At 42.4% G+C, this 19,742-nt stretch overlaps 1 protein-coding gene across 18 annotated transcripts in view; it reads right to left on the reverse strand.

The window, feature by feature from the left end:
* DNAH9 (dynein axonemal heavy chain 9) overlaps positions 1 to 19,742 on the reverse strand; it is a 352,680-nt gene that overhangs the window by 142,306 nt on the left and 190,632 nt on the right. For 17 of the 18 annotated variants that reach the window (XR_008997155.1, XM_057500838.1, XM_057500837.1 and 14 more), the window contains 3 exons: positions 16,850 to 17,046; positions 6,347 to 6,509; positions 4,154 to 4,277 (listed from right to left, as the gene is read on the reverse strand). Coding sequence is in view for 17 of the 18 variants with exons in the window: in XM_057500838.1 (XP_057356821.1) it covers positions 4,154 to 4,277; positions 6,347 to 6,509; positions 16,850 to 17,046 (484 nt within the window). In the remaining variant the exon portion in view is untranslated. Of the gene's footprint in view, positions 1 to 4,153; positions 4,278 to 6,346; positions 6,510 to 16,849; positions 17,047 to 19,742 lie in introns of those variants that run through there. The other variant, XM_057500852.1, reaches the window with a different exon arrangement.

Consider the following 19,742-nt stretch of genomic DNA (forward strand, 5'->3'; position numbering starts at 1 on the left):
CGTTCAGTTAGGAGCTAATGGAGTAATTATAGTATAGATAGACTTTTTTGAACCAGAGAGGGGGACTGATTGGAAGAGGTATTGCCTGTTAGGTAGGGAGGTGAGTTAAAGTAGTGTCTGCATTTGTTGAAACAAAAGATGAAAAGATCAGTGCAGCCATGATGGTCATGATAGAGAATATATGGATTCAGAATAGGAGGTAAAAACTGGTGGCAGTTGATTACAGCTTGGATATAGGTGGTAAGGGAGAGGTTAGCAATGTAGGAGAATGCACAAAGGCACAGTCTCAAAAAACTCATGTGGGAATTCAGTACCACAGAAAGAAAAGAAAATGGTGATTATTCAAGCATCTTTTTGCCTTACCCTTTAGGCATTTCTTCTTGGATCTGGAGAGACACCAGGTGCGGGTTTAAATTTGTGCTCTTTGTGGTTTGAAGATGCATCTGGTGAATGGATCCACAGAGACCACAAAATATGCTCAGGTAATCTGGTACATGCTTGACAGCTTTTCTTTTGCCCCACACTTTCTCTTTTCCCTTTTCAGGGAAACTGGGCCAGATTTCAGCTTATATAAAGCATAGATAGTCCATCAGGAACTCCAGGTTTTCATGGGAGATGAGCAATCTCATGCCAAGTCTGTTATAAATACTTCTAGGCTACATTATCATGAAGATGTGTGCAGACCACTAATATGGCAATCTGGGATCTAATCCTAAAGCATCTGGAAGACATGGTGAACTTCTCATGTTACATATGCCAAGAGGATATTTGGCCCAAATATAAAAAGGACAGTCTGGTTTAGAGATGGAGAGACATATACTGTTACAAGAGAGGGGAGCCATTGGTTATGAACTATTCCAATGGACCGCATATAAGCTATATGATACACAGCTTTGAGCAGAGCACCTACTGATTGGAAGATGGGGGTTTAATAAATGGCTTGAATCCATGAATAAATGGAAGGGTATCTATTCTGAGTCAGGGAAGAGAAATCTTAATTTTGGATGGAATAATTAAGCTTTTCAAAAAGCAAAAGGAAAACCCAATATAGGATCCTAAAATAAAATGAAGTATGAAATCAGGCAGAGTTAGAAAAGGAGAGACACTACATCTGGAGCAGATTGGGCCTTCTTGACTGGGACTGCAGTTAAGTGGGCTCTCTGGAATGCTGGAAAGCTGGAAGCAGATGTGCTGTGCCAGAAAGCTAGAGAATGATTTTGTTTTCTCTATATATATTAGGATAAGACCTTGCTGATTCTGAGCTTGATTGAAAAACTAAGAGAGAACACATTTTCTAAGAATATCTGTGTTTGAGGGCCAGTGTACATTCTTTAGGAATTATTATAACAGGGCAATAAGGACATAGTAAAAATTGAACTTTCCAGATTCAACAAGGGTCAACAGTTCATGCATAATTTCAACCAGCAGTTGACACCCTTTAAGGACTCTGGCAGCCAAGGGATGTGACTCAAAGACATGCTTAATTTATTCCTAATCTATGTGGCCACTTCCTTCTGATACAATTATGTATCTTTTGCAAATCTGACCAGGAACCATATTTAATTTTTTAACTTTGTGCATAGGATTTATTCCTATCACTCTGTAACCCACCTGAGATGCAACTGGCATAATGATGGGTTCTGAGATGTCTGGCAGGTGTCAGAAGTGGGATTTATGAGCTGAATCATTATCATGGTTTGATTTTGGAATTGGTGTCAGGAAATCAAGTGATGAAACAATGAACTAAAGAAATGTGGAAAGAAACCAGATAGCCTATGGCATGAGATAATTAAGTTACTGAGAAAGATGTTTTGGGGGAGAGCTGAATCAGTGGAATTTACTTACTGTGCCTCTATCTGCAATAGAACAGGACTTGTAGATAACTAAAGAGGGATGAGTTAATGGTAAGGGAGCCCAACATGTAATTTCATAGTCTCTATCATGTTATCTAAGAGTGGAGTGATTATACAACCCCATAAAACTGAAAATCTAAGGGAATGGGGGAGGTTCTGATGGATCTCCACAACCTTCCCTAGACTGACAAACAGTCAATTTCCAGCCAGAAATTATTTATTTGCCAGGGAAAATTAGAACTAAAATATGCTCTTGTTCTCCCAGTGAGAGTGGTTTAGGAAAAAAAAGAAAGGAAGATTTGAAAAGAATAATATTACTTTTAATTGTATATCCACTTTAACATGTGTATGTAAATCTTGTTTTTATAGAGAAGCCTTAAAATGGAAATATGCACTTGAAGCTTCATGATTTTGGAGCAAGCTGATGCATTACTTTTTCACTGGGCAGGGCTTCAGAAACTCATTTGAACTTGAAAATGTTATCTTTTAAATGAAAAATTAAGAATACTTAATTGAGGAATAAAATTTCAATTGGTAAAAGTATAACATCTTCTGTGTCTCAGATGTTATTTTAGGAGAAGGTGACCTGGCTGAATTGGAGCGAATTGAGATACAGGGTGAGGCTGGCAACATGCCTAGACTCTCCAAAGCTATAAGTCTTTGGAAGCACAATTTTACCTTTTTTGATTATTTTAGAAATTAGACTTTAGGGCACAGCTTCAGGGTGGGAGGGCAGTTGGACCCCTCTCTTATCACTTGATGAAATAATAAAAGTCGATGCACTGTTGTAGGTGAAAGACTGCTATAGAAAATGGTGGGATGTTAAAAAGACACTATAATGGAAAGGAAAAACTTAATGTACTGGAGGAGAAAAGGAAAAAGCAGGCAACTCTTGGATATAAAGCTCACTTAAACAGAACAAGTTGGGAAAGAAATGAAAATGTGGGATCAGTGTAATACTTGAGCCAGCACAGTAAGAAATCTGGGATTCTGGTCTTCATCAGAAACAATCCAAAGGTTGCTCACAGAGCCTGCTAGTGCACAATCTGGACCAGGGACCAGGAGCTCTTCATAAGTGACAGTAAAGTGACCTGGGGTACTAGGGCACAGAATTTGAAGCAGGCAGTGATTCTGAAGCAGGGAAGTTCCTAGGGATTAAATGGTAGTAGTCATCCTGAAACATACTACATATGACATGGGATAGACTGCGGAGAAATATCGTGATCATGGTTTTTGTAATTTATGTACTAAAGAGTATTCAGTAAAAGAGCCAGGGATGAACTTTGGATAAATGGGCTTTCTGAAATTCTGGAAAGCTAGAGGCAGACATTTTGTTCAGGAACATCTGTTCACTGACTTTGTTTTCTTAATCCAGATGAAGAGGTACTTTAACAGATGCTAAATTTGGTTTTAGAGCCAGGAAAGAATATTCTACCTTCAATTGTTTAAATATAAATACACACACACACACACACACACACACACACACACACACACACACGCAATCCACCCCACATTTCTGTAAATGTATAATTTATATACTAAATTGTCTTATATTCTTGAATATTTATATACATATTTACATCTTTTCACATACATACATATATATATATGTGAATACACATGATTTTTTTCCAGAATGGCTGACATAAGTCCTGAGTTCCTAAACAAATAAGGACAGTAAAGTATCAATAATTTAATTTCCTCCTTAAGTCCTATCTTGCACTGATGGTGTCACAGAGCAGTTGGCAGCCCCTGTCAAGTTCTTTGGAAACCAAGGAAATCATTTTAGACATATTCCACATCTGTTACTGCTTTCACTCTGCTTCCACAAACTTCTGAATCCTTGGTTAATTAAATCGGCAGCCTAATCTTTTCCTGTTGCATAGACTTTGTATGTGTACATTCTGTGAATGAGTGTACATATTTCTGCCAATGCCTGAGCTACCTAAAATACTGTGCACTTTCCAGTTTCTGTCTGTCTTCCATATGGGGAGGGGATAGCACCTTCTCTCTGGCCTAAGCAGATTAGCACCCTCTTGACCTGCTTTTTTCCAACAGTCCAGTCCCAGTGAGAGAGCCCCAAGATTGTCTGTCTGCTTTGAAATGAAATGAGAATGAGAAAGCCAGGACAGCAGACAGAGCACCAGCCCTAGAAGGACCTCAGTGCACAGTCCACTGTATCAGTTTTCTCACTGCCATGACCTTGCTCTTCCAACCTTCGACCAAAACTCCATCTTGGAATGACTCTGACTCCAGGGGAAATTTATTAGACACTCAAGAGCAAAGAAGTCACTTACCAGATGCCAAGAGATCATTGATGAGCACAAGGAACTTCTCATCAGCCACTTGGGCATCAGTCATGAGGAACACTGTGCTGATATTCTTTACCCCGGCTTTCAGGCACAAGCTGGCCAGGTCCACCTGCAGAAACAATCAATATCAGAGATCTGCAAGAAGAGGGTCCGATTGAAAGAAATGCCCAACCCACTCTTTAGGAATGGGACCATTTTCTTATCTACTCTAAAGGGAAATAAAGAAAAATGGCAATGGAGGAAGGGAGGAGTTCTATCTTGTCCTGACAGGCAGGGAAATATGTCTTATTCCCAGGAGAAAAGGAAAAAGCAGGCAACTCTTGGATATAAAGCTCACTGATCCCGATAGAGGTGGGTGAGTCAAGTTCAATAGTGATGATCTTTAATTCATACAACCACTGTGGCTCCTGTGTGGCTTCTGGAGCTCCTGCTTTGTGCAGAGAGGTTGATAGTTTTCCAAAGGATCAGAAATAGTCCCTGCTCATCCGTGTTACTCTGTATCATCATATAACTGAATGACCTGCCCAGAAGGCAGGCGATTGTTGTTGGTCTTGACAGAAGAGTCATGTACTTGGGGATACTGGCCTCGGGGAGAAACGTGTTACACTAGCAGAGTCTTGAGTTCTCATGATTAGCTCCAGCAAAAGACTTGTGTTGGAAAAAATATACCGGGGAACACATGCATGGTGCATTGCATGCACGTGCGCGCGCATGCACACACACACACACATTATCTGGTAGGAAATCAGATTCATTCAAAATTATAGGTGCATGAAGTTTTGGGCTAGGATGCCAACCCTTGAATTCTCCAGCGTAGCCAGTCTTGGTTCCTTTGCTGTTTCCCTTTCACAAAGCTCAGCCATCAGCCTCAGTCTTGCTCTTCTCTCTCTCACACCTCTCAAAGCTTATTCTCTAGTAGCCTCATACATTTCCTTACAGCTGAGCTTCCTTTGCATCCAAATAATTCCCCTTTAAAGTTAGTGAAATTTCTTTTAGATTAGTGGTTCTCAACCTCATTTAAGAGAATTACCTAAGATAATGCTTCTCAACTCTCATTGGAATTAACTGGGGGATACTTTGAAAAGTCCTGATGCCAGGCCACCCCCTGGACTAGCTAAGTCAGAATTTTTGGGGTGGGGTGGGATACAGGCATCAGCATTATTCAAAGGGGATTCCAGTATATAGTCAAGGTTGAGAACCCCTGCTTAGATCATTCTGTAACAGCATATTTCAAATATGCACTATAGTCTCTTTTTTGGAAGCACTGAAGATTGACCTCATGTGAACTTGGTGTACGACCTTACATTTAGCCAATCATGGACAGGATGACCTGCAGTTTTATAGCAGCGAGTACCACTGGCTGAGAGATTATGAAGGAGGAGTTAAATAAAGTTCAATAGTGATGATCATTAATTCATACAACCACTGTGGCTCCTGTATAGCTTCTGGAGCTCCTGCTTTGTACAGAGAGGTTAATAGTTTTCCAAACGGTCAGAAATCGTCCCTGCTCATCTGTGTTACTCTGTATCATCATATAAGTGAATGACCTTATACGATGTGAAGAGATTATGTAGGTGGTAAGTCTGGCTCTGTGTGGCTGACATTGTCCTGGGGACAGCAGGAGCAGTATCCTGATGGAACTTATATGGCTCCCTACGGTTCCTCTACTGTGGCCCTGGACTAAAGGGCGGGGTTGGACAAAGCGCCTTCTGAAGGTCCTATATAATGCCTTTCTCCGCTTTCTAGAGTGTGCACTGTGGCCCCTTCCTGCCAGATGTCTGGAACCAGGAAATGTCACAGAGGGTCTCAGCGGCTGGTGCTTCCTGAACTCATCTTTAAAAATATGAATTTCTTATGAAACTTGGGCAGAGTGTCAGAATTCCTCCTACTGGAGCTAGAGGGGAGATGAGTGCTTCTGGTTTGGGCAGGAGCTGAGGCTCTCCAGATGCAACAAAGCAGCTGAGTCCTCACAGATGCAACCTTGTGAAGGCCAGTGTTCTCAGGCTGTCTAGTGAGAAAAGAGCCCCTCATGTCACTAGTCCAAAATCTAAGAAGAAAATGGCTGGACGATTAAGGGGAGGTTGTGGGCAAGGGAACTGAAGAGCTAATGAAGAGTGACAGAGAGCTGAGGGTAATTGGAGAGGCTGCCATCTCCCCACTCCCGCCTGGCCTTCTGACCTTGAAGTCTGGGATCTGGTAGCCCTTCCGCAGCGTGATCTGGAATACATCCATGGAGCTGATGAAGGCCGCAAGCCTTGTCAGACTCTGCTTGCCGCTCCCGCCTACACCAACCAGGAGAGCATTTCCCCGGGGGGACTCCAGGATACGATTGATATGGCAGCTAAAGAGAAGGAAGCAGGGCATATGGCTGTGATCCGACCTTCCTCTGGGTGAGCATGCTTCCTGGTCCCAGTGAGAACTGGAGCCCTCCTTGGAGGCACACCATGGGCTGAGCTGTAGGAAATCTGAGTTAAATTGTCCCCACACCTAGCCTCACCTTCTTGTCCAAGTAGATTGAAGTCGTCCCTGCTTTGCTTTAAGCCAATGCCGCTGGCTAACTAGGGGCAGTGGTGGAAGATCTCCCAGCAGCCAGGCAGGACTTGGGGGGCCTGTGATGGCCACAGGAGGGGACCTGGGCTTACCCTCCCACATCTCCCCAGCTGAACCTGACTATGCCACAATCCCCCACTTCACTGTGCCTCACCTATTTGTGCATTTAAGCAAAAGGAGGGGATGGGAAAAAGGAAAGTAGAAAATGTACCATTGGAATAAACATCAGGGAAGGCTAGAGGACAAGCAGGAACAGAACAATTTGTTCCTTTTCAGAAAGAAGGAGCAGATTAAGGTCAGCAGAACAGCAGAGGGCCCTGGCTTAGCTTTTTCCATCCTTCTTTTATCCTTTCTGGATGTTGATGCCCTGGAAATGAATATTTGTGGATCCTTGTGTCAGCCTAGAAGACACCCACTTCCTTGGCTTCTGTATTCCTCCCTCTGCAGCTATACTTACCACCCTCAGGAGTCAGCACTGGGGAAATATTCCCTGGCCCTGGGCTTAGACCAGGCCCTCCAGAGGAACCCACTCCTCCCACCCCTGCAGGCCTTCCCCAAATGCTAGTCTTCCATCAAGCTGTCCACAGCCTCCCCTTCAGGAAACACCGCCAGTCTTTTCTAGAATTCCCCTCAGCACTACGTCTATATCTAATGTAAAGTACCTCCATTCTCTATAAAAATAACCCCTATTCCCTCTTCTTTTCTCATCTTAAAAACAATGACTATTCTTGGTGCAAAATGCAGAAAATACAGGAAAAAACTACAATTCTACTATTAGTCAAAAACACCACTGACATTAATTATGTGTCCGTTTGGACTTTTTTCTAGTGTCTGTATGTTTATAAGTGTACATTTATGTGTATATTCATTTATTACACCTGAAAACTCAGTATATTTCTATTCTGTATTTTCAAAATTGGGCTCACAGTGTATATTGAACATCATGTCTCAGAACCCTTTTCTCATTTAACGATCTATTATTATTTCACTATGTCACTGAGTGATCTGCTATACCATGCTACTAATGGTAGACTGATATTCCATTGCAGAGAGTAAGTTCCTTAACTTCAGTAGCCTGCTGTTGGATATTTAGGTTGTTGCCAACATTTTCCAGTTACAAACAATGTGATAGAAGCATTTTTAATTTGTATCTGTAATTATGCCCATGGCATAAGTTCCTAGGAGTAAAACTGCCAAGTCAGACAGTAGAGCAGTTTTCACAGCTTCTGATACATGCTGAAAAGCATCCCCCTGGAATGGTGTCACCAATTTAGATCTTAAGTAGGGTAGATCAAAATGTGAATCTATTATACTGCAGGATGAGAATATGTTAGATTATGTTAGTTGAATTAGACCGTGTTAAGTCAGTGAATTTGGGGAAACATAACACAGCAATCAAGCCACTGGAGAAAAGGGTAAGGAAGAAGAGTCAACAGGGGTTGGTGATCTTTGGAACAAAAGAGTTATGCAGAACAAGAACTCAGGTAAAGCCCAACCAAGAAGTGTAGAGGCTACATCTGATGCTGAATTGCATGGGCTATAACCCTGTGTTCCTGTCTGGTGTTAATGATATTATAATGAAAAATACCATGTTCAAATTAAGCAATGGTAATTAACTAAGGATGGAGCAGCTTAAGGTCTAGCTAACTCCAGTTTGGAGGAAGGGCTGGGGGGGAAGTCTTGGCCTGGGAACTTTGACATGTCAACCAAACGGGAGTATGTATGATATTAAAGGGCTCATGTTGAGCTTCTGTGGTTTGAAGTTTCTTCTTACTGAAAATTTCTTTCACATACTGATAACTTGGTCGTAATTAGCATCAGTAAATTAAATGTGGATCCTCATTCTTTCAGCTCTCTCATGGAAAGAACTTGGTATTTGAAAGAAATCCCTAGCAGAAGTACGTATGAGTCAACAACTCCCATCACCAGCATGCAGGAGAGTATGGCCCCCACCCTTGTTGACACTGGGTGTTATTTTTTTTAATTGGTGCCAATTTGATGGTTGAACACGTTGTTGTTTTTTATTTCTTTGATTTCTAGGGAATTGGGCATTTTTCTTATGAATTGTTATGTATCTTTTCTTTCGTAAATTTTCTGTTCATATCCATTGTCGCTTCTCATTGAAGTGTTCTTGTAGATTGGTGAGATGACCCCTCTATGTATATTTTAACTTATCCCCCCAATTTGTCACTTTTACCTGTTAGTTTCCATGTATTTTTAGATTACAGAAAATTTTAGCTTTGGAGACCTAAACTTGTATATCACTAAATCTATGTAGTTAAAACTTAAGTCTCTACATATTCAGGAGTTATTGACCTACATTTAGTTCTTTCATGCATTTCTTTTTTCAGCTTATAATTATCTGTGATACTTCATCTTACATCAAATAGATTTACACTTCTCTTGCCCCCTTATTAAACCATAGTTTCTAGACATCCAAAGAGTGTACTCATATTCTCTAGGGTGCTAGCATATTAAAGGTGTTCGATACATTTTTGTTAAATTTAAGCAGAATTACATATACTTTATACTCAGCATCACCTTTGGGGTGATGAATGGAATCATTCATTACTCTAGGTGCAAGGAACCACCTGCTTTGGGGCTACATTAGATGGTGCCTGACTAAATGATAAAAGGAGAAACAATGGTGGCAAGATATACAAACCCTCTCCTCTAATTCAAAAAAGGAGGGGGCGGGAATGAGTTAATGGAAGAGAGAGGCAAGCAAGGAGCAGGAGGAGGGGGACGGGGGCTTGCAGCACCCAGCTCTGTTCAGGAGGGCCTGAACTCAGCTTAGCATGGGCTGTGCTATTCGGTATCTAAGAGGGAAATGCATCATTAGTGATGAAGTTTCCAAAGAAGTCTGCAATTGTCAGCCCTGGGCTCTGGCTGCGGATTCATCAACAACCTCTGATGAGCGCAAAGGACTCTGCATTTAAATTACAAAATTTTAAAGGAAGATCAATATTCTAAAGGGCTCCTGGGCCAGAAAACCAAGGCAGTCTAAGTTAAGCCCATTACTGAATTTCTGGGCGATTAAAAACAAAAGCTGAAGATGCGCCACAGCACAGCTGGGGGAAGCTGGCTCACTGGAGACCCCCCCCCCCACACACACCCTTGAGAACTGATAAGATACACACAAAAAAAGGGGGCATGAGAGTACATCAGAAGTTCCTTTTTTGTTAATGATTTAGAAGTGATTCTAAAAGAAAAAGAGAGGAGGCTGAAAAAATACACGTGGGAGTGAATAAACAAGGAAAAATGTAGAGTAAGATTATGCCAAAAGCCGGGGAAAATATCCAGGGTAAAGCTGAAAGAAAAAGCAGTACAAGACTCTGCTGAAATGGTGAAGGAATAGGAGGGCAAATGGTACCACTGAGAAAAGAAAACCACTCAAAAAAAAAGTCTAACATTTCTGGGCAGCTCTTTAAGTGCAAAGCACTTGGCACAGACAGCAATGACCTGCGATGTAGGCATTCTTATCATGCTCATTTTTCAGAGAAGGAGACTGACGCTTGGGGAAGTTGTGTCCTTTGCAAAGCACCACAGCCAATTAGTGGCAGAACCAGGATCTGCACCTGGGTCTGACTCTATCTGCAGAACCTGTGCCCCTAACCACCACACAGGGCTCCATTACGGGTTAAGCACGAGAGCAGTGGAAAGAGACAGCAGCAAAGCTTGGGAAAGGTGTAGGGGAATCAAACGAAAGAAAATGTTAAGCACTCAAGAGGTGAGAAGATACAGGCGGATAAAAAAATCAAGGTGAGGTTACGCCTCATTGCACCTGTAACCACAGCTCCTTGGCCAGCCCAGGTGGGTCGGTCCTGAGACAGCGCGTGCGCACTCTGTCCCCGCCGCGCCGGCGGGCGCTCGGGTGTAAGAAGTCAGGACCTTCCTGGACTGAGTCCGGCGCCTGTGCTTTGGGCCCCGTGTGCAGTATTGCGAGGCCGTGGGCGCTCCCTGCAGCTGTGACCTGTGTCGTTTGGGGCCCCGCTTCTGCTCTATCTGGCTGGCTGAAGCAGCCAAGAGGGCCGAGGAGCGCCAGGGAGGGGAGGGAGGGGTAGCAGGGATGAAGTCATGGGACGCTGATATTTCTAAACAAACCTGCAGGACGTTATATATCCAAATACACTTTATTCTTCAGAATTGCTTCCTCAAGGGAGTTCATTATTAAGACTTTTCCTGGGAAACTATCTTGAGAGTCTGTTTAGCAGCCTTGGGAGAAAAGTCAGTTTTCATAGCCTTATTTTTTCCTGAAACAGTGTTAGTCAGTTAGATCACCCATGTTGGAAGGCGCATTGACTGAATCACTTGCTAGTCTCCCAAATTAAATTTACGCTTAAAGGACGAAGATTTGTCTCAACTCCAGGACGATGACACAGGCTCTGGTAGCTCTTGGAGAGGAGGGAAAATACTTCTGTACAGAAGTTTCACAAGGTGAGTGAACAGACATCCTAGAAGCCTTATTCCTGACCACCTGTGATGCAGCAGACAGTCTCCAGGGCACTGGGGACTCAGCATGAGCCAGTTAGTCTGTGTGCTCAGGAGCTTACACTGGATCAGGTGGGGACAGGAAAGCATATGGGGAGCGTCATAGGGTGATGGTCGCGTGCCTGAGCGTGAGCTTTGGCTTGCCTGTGTCTGGGGTGTGTAACATTAGGCAACTTCCCTCCTCTCTCTGGGCATCAGTATCCTCATTTATGATACAGGGAGAATAGCAGACCTTGCTTTCTTCACTTTTTCTGTGGGGACTGAATGAATCAGTGTATGCAAAGCATGATGCTACAGGCCCATGATGATTCTATGGTAAGTGCAGCTCTTACATGTCCTATTAAATGCTGCCGTCCCAGGGAGGCCTCCAGGACCACCCTTTTTAAACTTGCAATCACTCCCCCTTTTCTCTTTGTTTTTCTCTCCATCATTTGTCCCATATATGACATGCTAACAATTTACATTGAGGACCTGCTATGTTCCAGACACTGTCCTGGGTATTGCGGCTCCAGAAGTGAGTAACACAGAGATGCCCACGCTCACACTAACACCATGCACTGAGCAGGTATGTGTTGGGTGGATGGATAGATGAATGGAGGTAGGCAAATAAAGGAATTAATCATGACAAATGCAGCAGGGCGGTGAAGTAACACATGGCAAGGACCCAGAACTGACAACTGACTTTAGCAAGAGCTGGAACTGTTGTGACTTTGATGAGAGCTCTTTTATTCAAGTGGTAAGAAATGGACCAATGAGAAGTGAGAAAGTATAACAGGTATAGAACCCTTTTGATGAGTTCTGTTGTGAACAGAAGCAGAGAAATGGGGGTAGGAGATAGAAAGGCTCTAAGAGTCCAGGAATAGATTTGTTGTTTTTTTGGTAAATGATAACACAATATGTTTATATATTGATGGATAAGATCCAAAAGCCAATGAATTAATGATGGTGGAGTAAGAGGGAAGAGGAGGGAAAAGAAAATAGGAAAGAGGGGGAGAGAGAAGGGGTAAGTGCAGGAAGGAGCAAAGTCATGGATAAGGGGAAAGAGATGGGATCTGGTGCACATGTGGAGGGATTGGCCTTTGGTAGCAACTTTGCAGGTGGGATGCAGATAGGCTGTTAGATTTGATAGCAGGGAGATGACAGAACTCACTTCTGGTTGCTTTCACTATCTCAGTGAAATAGGAGATGTGCTCATTAGCCAGGAATGAAGAGAGGGGGAGGAGTGTTAGACACTTGAGAAGAAAAATGTGTCATGCAGTCATCACAGGGAGGGAAAGAGAGCAAACTTCCCAGGGTAGTGGAGGAGGGTTTCCAGCAAAGTTGACAGCCCGTTTGATATTTGTGGCTGCAAATCTGAAGCACCTCCAGTCAACACGATGATGGTGTTTCTTCAGTAATCGTCAGGTGCTCCGGGGAAGGTATGGGATGTGAAGACAGTGGGGTTTCATTAGAGCGGGATTTTGCCATATGGATGCAATGACAGGAAAGTTAGGGAAGCTTGAATCAGGATGATGGGTCTATGGTGACTGAGGAAAGTAAAGACATGGTAGGCAGTTTGAGAAAGTAGCTGCCTCCAGAAATGAAGTCTTGAAGTTTAAGAATAGATGGAATATTACAGAAGATCAAAGCCTAATTGGGCTACCCCCAAAATGAACTAAGATACGATATGAAAGAGAACTTCCAACATCAGCACTCTCTGGAAGACTCATGCCAGAAGATGATCATCAAAAATCCCCAACAAAGATCCACGCACTGCTACAGCTGTAGATGCACTCATCCCACCAGTTCCTGGACTTGCCATGGGAATGAAGAAGGAGATATCTAAGCTGGCCTGTGCATGCAGTAAAACAACAAATTTGACTGGATCTATACTGTTGGAACTCAACCAAGAATTAGGAGAAGTGCAAATTGTAGCGCTCCAAAATCTTACAACTACAGACTATTTACTGTTAAAAGAACACATGGCATGTGAACATTCCCCAGGAATGGGTTGTTTTAATTTGTCTGATTTCTCTCAGACTGTTCAAGTTCAGTTGGACAATATCCACCATATCATAGATAAGTTTTCACAAATGCCTAAGGTGCCTAACTGGTTTTCTTGGTTTCACTGCAGATGGCTGGTACTTACAGGTATGCTTTGGTTATGTAACTATACTCCTATTATGTTAATGTGTGTGCGCAATTTAAGTAGTAGCTTAAAACCTATACATGCTGAAGTTACTCTACAAGAAGATATGTCAAAGAAATAATCAATCTTCCCATGTTTTCTTCTGCCTGCTACTTCTATAGCTTTCTTCTTCCTTCCTAATTACAACCCTTAAATAGAATTCGTGCCTCATATCAAATTTACCGAGTATCATAATTCTTCCAAGTGGTAAAGATACCTCAAGACAAATGCTGGGCATAGAAGCTACAGGGCATAAATATGCAAAGAAATAAAAAGCTAACCATTTCAAACAATAAGGCTTCTCTCTCACTTACCAACTTCACATTTCCCTGTATGGCCCCGGAAGATGACTGGTTAGCCAGAGACGGGTAAGATTCCTCAAGGGAGGAACAACCTAAGACAGGCACAGTCGCAGGGGGGCCATCAGGTGAGAAATTGGGGATCAACAGAGGTGAGGCTTAGAACCTCACCCCCCTGTTCTGAGAGAAATCTTCTGCATACGTGGATGTTTTATTGCCCTTGTCTAGCTTGGATTAACACATAGTCTACAGGCACACACCTGATCATCTACATTTGCTCTCTTACAACACTAAACTATGTTTTCTACCTTTATCTTGTATCTACCTACCACTTCAGCATTTTATTAAAAATAATAATAGAGAAATGTGGTATCCACATATAAATCAAGTATAAAAACCAAATGAGTATTCATATTTGAACTGACTGTTTATAGTTCATAATGCATGAGCAAAACCGAAAGTTTCTGTGATGACTGCCCTTGTACTGTTCACTATGTAACTTATTCATTATGTAAGAATTTGTTCTCCATGTAAGAACTTGTTTGTTATGCCTCAGAAGATTGGAGACTGACGAAAATTAGGCTTGGGGTGGATTAATGATTGTGCATTGAGCATTGACTCCCCTATACAGAATTTTATTGTCGTTAACAACCATTTGATCAATAAATATGAGAGATGCCCTCACAAAAACAAAACAAAACAAAAAAAAGGACAGACTTCCAATGGTAAAATAAATAAGTAACTGGGATGTAATGTATAGCATAAGGAATATAGTCAAGATATTGTAACAGCTTGGTAGAGTGATAGCTGGAACCTAGAATTATGTATATAAATGTTTTATCACTGTGTTGTACACTTGAAACTAATGTAATGTAATACTGTGCGTCAACTACCCTTCAATAAAAAATAATTATCTAAAAAAAAAAAAGCCTTCAGTGGCCACTTTTAAGTGGCCATTATTAAATGAAGTGTGAACTTCTTAAAAAAAAAAAAAAGAATAGATGGAATATCCATCGCACTCTTCGTTCATCAGTCTGTCTTATTTTTGATGCACTTATTGCAGACCTCAGTATTCTTCATCTCTAAACATTTCAGCATGCACATCATTAACTAGACTTCAGCACTGACTTCCTGTTCTTTTATTGAAGAGACAGTTATATATAATGAAATGCACAAACCTCAAATGTGCCAGTTCTGAGTTTTGACACATGTATGTGCTTGCATAGCCTGAACCCCTATCTAGACAGAGAACACTATCCCCTCAGGAAGTTCCCTCAGTTTCCTTCCCAGTCATTCCCCACCCACACTGTTCTGAATTTTGCTCCCTAGTTTTGCCTGTCCTCAATTTCATCTGACTAGAATCACACAGTGTGTCCTTTTTGCATAAGACTTCTATGGCTTAGTATATTTTTGTATAAATCACATTGTTACTTTAAATTGCTGAGTGTTATTTCATTAAAATACTTTGTTCTGTTGATGGACACCTGGGCTGAGTCAGTGTTGACTATTTTGAATAAAGTAGCTATGAATATACCTGTACCAAGCAACCAACAGAAAAGAATAGCTGGAATATTTTTATTTGCAACCACATGAATGGACATTGAAGGCATCATGCTAAGTGGAGTATGTCAGGGAGAGAAAGACAAATCCTATGTGGAATCTAAAGATAACAAACTCACAGGAACAGAGAACAGATTTGTGGTTGCCAGAGATGGGGAGTGGGGGGATTAGGGGAAGGAGGTCGAAAGGTACAAACTTCCAGTATAAGATATGTAAGTGCTGGGGAGGTCATGTATAGCACGGGGAATAGTTAACAATGCTGTAGAGTGTATTTGAAAGTCACTAACAGTGGATCTTAAAAATTCTCATCACAAGGAAAAAATTGTAACTGTGAGGTGATGGATGTTAACTGATTTTATCATGGTAATAATTTTGCAATATACATGTACATTATGTTGAACACCTTGAACTTATACAATGCTATATGTCAATTATACCTTAATAAAATGGGAAAAATAGAGTAGCTAGAATGGAAACTAGAGCAGATGAGTGGATGGGTAGGAGGTACAAGCCAGACAGTGAGATGTCTGAAGATGAGATGTGGCAGTGGGCTCATTATTGATGATAGAAGTTCTGGGTAGGAGCCCATGAGGGGGTAGCTGAGACGGGGTGGAAGAAAGGATCACTGGAGCTAAGAAGGCCAGGGAACAGGAAGACGAGGTGACAGACAAAGGCAGGAATGTAGAAAGGCAGGTGGAAGGAAGAAGACGTTCCAACCTCTGGGGCAGTTTGCAGATGACAGGGAGTAACGGGCTGTCAGTGGATGACAGTTAACAAGAGGAATAATGAGAATGAGAGTCCAGTTAATGAGCTTCAAAAGAACTGGGCTTTGCAGAGAATAAAAGGGGAAATGGTTTAAACATGCCATTGGCGTGGGGTTGGGGAGGAGGGTGTCCCTCTCTCTAGACCCTGGGGTACATAGAATGGGGAAGAAAAAGCAGTTTCCTCAACTCAGAGGTCATCAGTTTCACTTAGAATGCCTCAGAGATAGAAAGTTCAGACAAGTTCAAGTAGATTTTGCTGCTAAAGAGTGAGTGCCGGGGGTGGGGGACAGGGTGGAAAGATTTTGGAAGGCAGGGAGGGATGGTAAATATGACCCAGACTGGGGGATGTAAAGAGCAGTACAGGGATAGCATTGGTATGAGAATAAATTATCTGGGAGGCTTGGTGATTACTGTGAGTGATTCATTTGACAGCAGTGACACCTAAAAGGATATTTGATTTTTTGAAATATGTGAGCACTTAAGCAGAAACCTTCAATTTCATTAAAATTGGCTCTTAGACTAGTAGGGGGTGGGGATGCAAGTTCTGAGCTGTTCTTGTGCCTCTTTTATGATTTTCAAATTTTCTTTAGTGTCACTGTAATCATGCCTGGGGACTGTCAACGGCAGACAAGGACATAAACCCAGTTGTGCCTGACTTCAGCACCATGCTGCCCACAAGGGCGGGGGACCAAAGCCGCAGCTGCTGCTCTGACCAGCAGCCACCTTGACCTTCATGGCAGGAGTCATTGCGGCTTTCCTGGTTTTATCAGAGTGGCCTCTAATGCCCAAACGAGGCCCCACACTGGGAAGAGGAGGCAGCTGAGGGAAGGCAGGAGAGAAGCACACTTACACGTGGCGCATGGCATCCTCAAAGAGCACCAGGTCCATCACTGCGTGGACTTCATTGTGGTTCTCCAGGGCTTCCACCAAAGTCTGAGTCAAAAGTTCCCACGACTGTACCGGCAGGTACTTGGGCTCGCCAGTGCCATTTGCAAAATGACAATACACGTCCCGGCTTTGTGTCTGCTCCACAGTCCCTTCCATACCCTGGAGAAGAGACACAAGCACCCTTCTTACTCTCGGTTCTGGTCCCCACAGAGCAGACACACCTCATTCAGTTTTCCTCTCTGAACACTCCCCGAAAGCTGAGTGTTGCTGCTGCTTTGAACGCTTCGTTTTCTTGAGAATTCCTTCTAGGGTGGAAGCTCTACTCGTTTCCAAGCCCCATGAAGTCACGGATGATGTCTGCCATTCCTTGCAGGCTGAGGATGTGAAATGGAAGGTGGGAGTGCCTTTCCTACATGTACAGTAAGAGCCCGGGGTCTCAGCAGAGGAGTGGATGGGGACACGTGGATGGATGTCCCTAAGCAGGGGACCTCAGCAGTGCTGGGTGAAGGAGTCCATGGTCCAGTGGCCTCATGTCCCCACATCCAATCCAACAGGTCTTGCTCTCCAATCCAGAGCAGTGTTGTAAAACACCCTTTCCTGCTTCCTGTGAGATTGCACACTATAGGCTGCCAACCCCAACTTCATAGGCTCAGCTCAGAGAGCTTGGCTTCTGAAAAATGCACCACGAGCCATTCTTAGGTGACTGGTTTGTTTAATGGGGACATTGATAATCTCATAAAACATTTATAATAGAACCCCCTACTATAAAAACTTTCCCAAAGATCTGGGATTGTGTGTCAGTTCTTGCTCACAGGATAAACCTCACCAGGTTTAATAAATACCCAGTACAACTCAATTAACTTAAAGACAGGGAGTTAACATCTCCACCAATCTACCCTCTAAGTTTTGAAGAGGTAACTTAAAAAATTTTTAATTCAGAAAGGAATCACTTATCAAAACCCAAATGCCTGCTACTTCAAAAGAAAGGATGTAGAGGAATTAAGTGGGAGAAAGAACAGGTTTTCTAATGCATAAGTAGGAATCAGTTCAAGCAATTGCCTCCACCTGCCATTCTCTTCTCCAAAGTCTAAGACTGGGAGAGCCACCCGGGGAGATGTAATCAGCATGCTATTCACCAGCAGGGCCGTGATCCTGGGCACAAGCCACTGTAGGGTTCACCCTAGAAGCCCAAGATACAAGATGCACCAAACCTAATGGAGGGAAAGTGAGGATACACTGACATCTACAGAGAAGCCAGGGCTGCTGTCTTGTTGGAAGAAGAAAGAAGTGGAAAGAGTTGAATTATCAAACAGTTATGTACATGAAAGTGGTTTCAGGACCACAGAAAACCCTTAAACTATTCTGGCTTTACCAGACAGTAACGATAAGTATCCAGACATTTGGAGAAGATTTAATGCAATGCAGGGGAGCATTCTTGGCAGTAAAAAAACATGTAGGAAAGTGATGTGGGAATACATTTGTCCAGTTTGAAAATGGGCTAATATCCCGGGAATCAGTCCTGATGGCAGGCATTTTACATCAACGATCCAGCAGAGGGGCCACTGAAGGGCAGGCCTGAAAGCCTTGGTCTGCGAAGACTCTTTGATAAACAAAACAATAGACCTCTGATTTTATGACCAGAACCAGGCTGTGTAAAAGGGAGAGAAACCCAGCCACATAGTGAATCAAAAACTTTTTAATTGCACAAGGGCCATGAATTAAAGAATTTCAAGCTTTTATGGCAGAAACAGGATGGTATCACCTCGTTTGTGGAAATATGGCAACTTTTCTTTAACACCAATACCAAGATTTGGTGTAGCCAAAAGTGCTTGAGGCTGGCATTTGAAATGTTGTGGAAAGGTAATGCCAGTATTAATTATATCTGGGTCTGTGATCAAAAGGATGTGCCCTTAGCATACAGACCCACATAAGGACTTCTGTTTCAAAGACTGAGTGTTGTTTCTTCAAAGAACTAGCTCAGACCAGAAGATACTCAAAGCTCTTTTGCAGAGCTAACAATGGATACATAAACTGGCAAATTCTACCATGCTCAAAGAAGGGCATTTAAGATGTGGCAGTACTTAACATCAGGCCATATAAAAAGGATGGGAAAGTGGAGGAATTCAGGCTGTTTGGATTAGCAAAGGGCAGACAGAGATAAACTACTTGATATGCTGTCAAAACATTCAAAAGGCTGTCATATAGGTTGGATGGACTGTAATATTCTCAGAGGTAGACCCAGGATCTTCCCAGGGAAAAATATGGAGCTAAATCTAGCAAGGTGAGCATAGGTGCAATGTGGTACATTTAAATACAAGATTTGATTATTTCTAAATTCAAGAGGGGGCAGTCAAGCAGTATGTGTGAAAAATATGGGGCTTTTCTCAACAGAAGGCTCTGTGTTAGTTGTGGGGTAATTTTGACATTAAGAAATATAAATATGATCTTAGGCTGTGTTAATGTATCAGTGCTTCCCAAGGCATATTCTATGGACCATTCATTCTGCAAACTATTAATAGGTTTTATGAAGGGAAAAGAATTTTAGGGCCCAATACATGTGGGAAATGATAAATGAATCAGGGTTATTCAAGATTTTCAGGGCTTTACTGTGCTGACTGCACTGTGGATTTCCAAGAAAGGGATATAATATGAAGTATTTTTCTCAATTTATTTCATTACAGATACCTTCTTTCCAATGAGTACATCATAGTACAAGTCTCCAGCAGGACACATTTTGGGAAGCAGTATAACAAAGCTGCAGTATATAAGAAGAGAGGAATGATGATCCCTGCTTTTTCAGTCAGACTCCAACTGGGTTGTGTTATGAAAGTTGGGCGCTGTGATTTCAGAAAGGA

This window comes from Manis pentadactyla, chromosome 4 (genome assembly GCF_030020395.1).
Source record: "Manis pentadactyla isolate mManPen7 chromosome 4, mManPen7.hap1, whole genome shotgun sequence".
Taxonomy (NCBI): Eukaryota; Metazoa; Chordata; class Mammalia; order Pholidota; family Manidae; genus Manis; species Manis pentadactyla.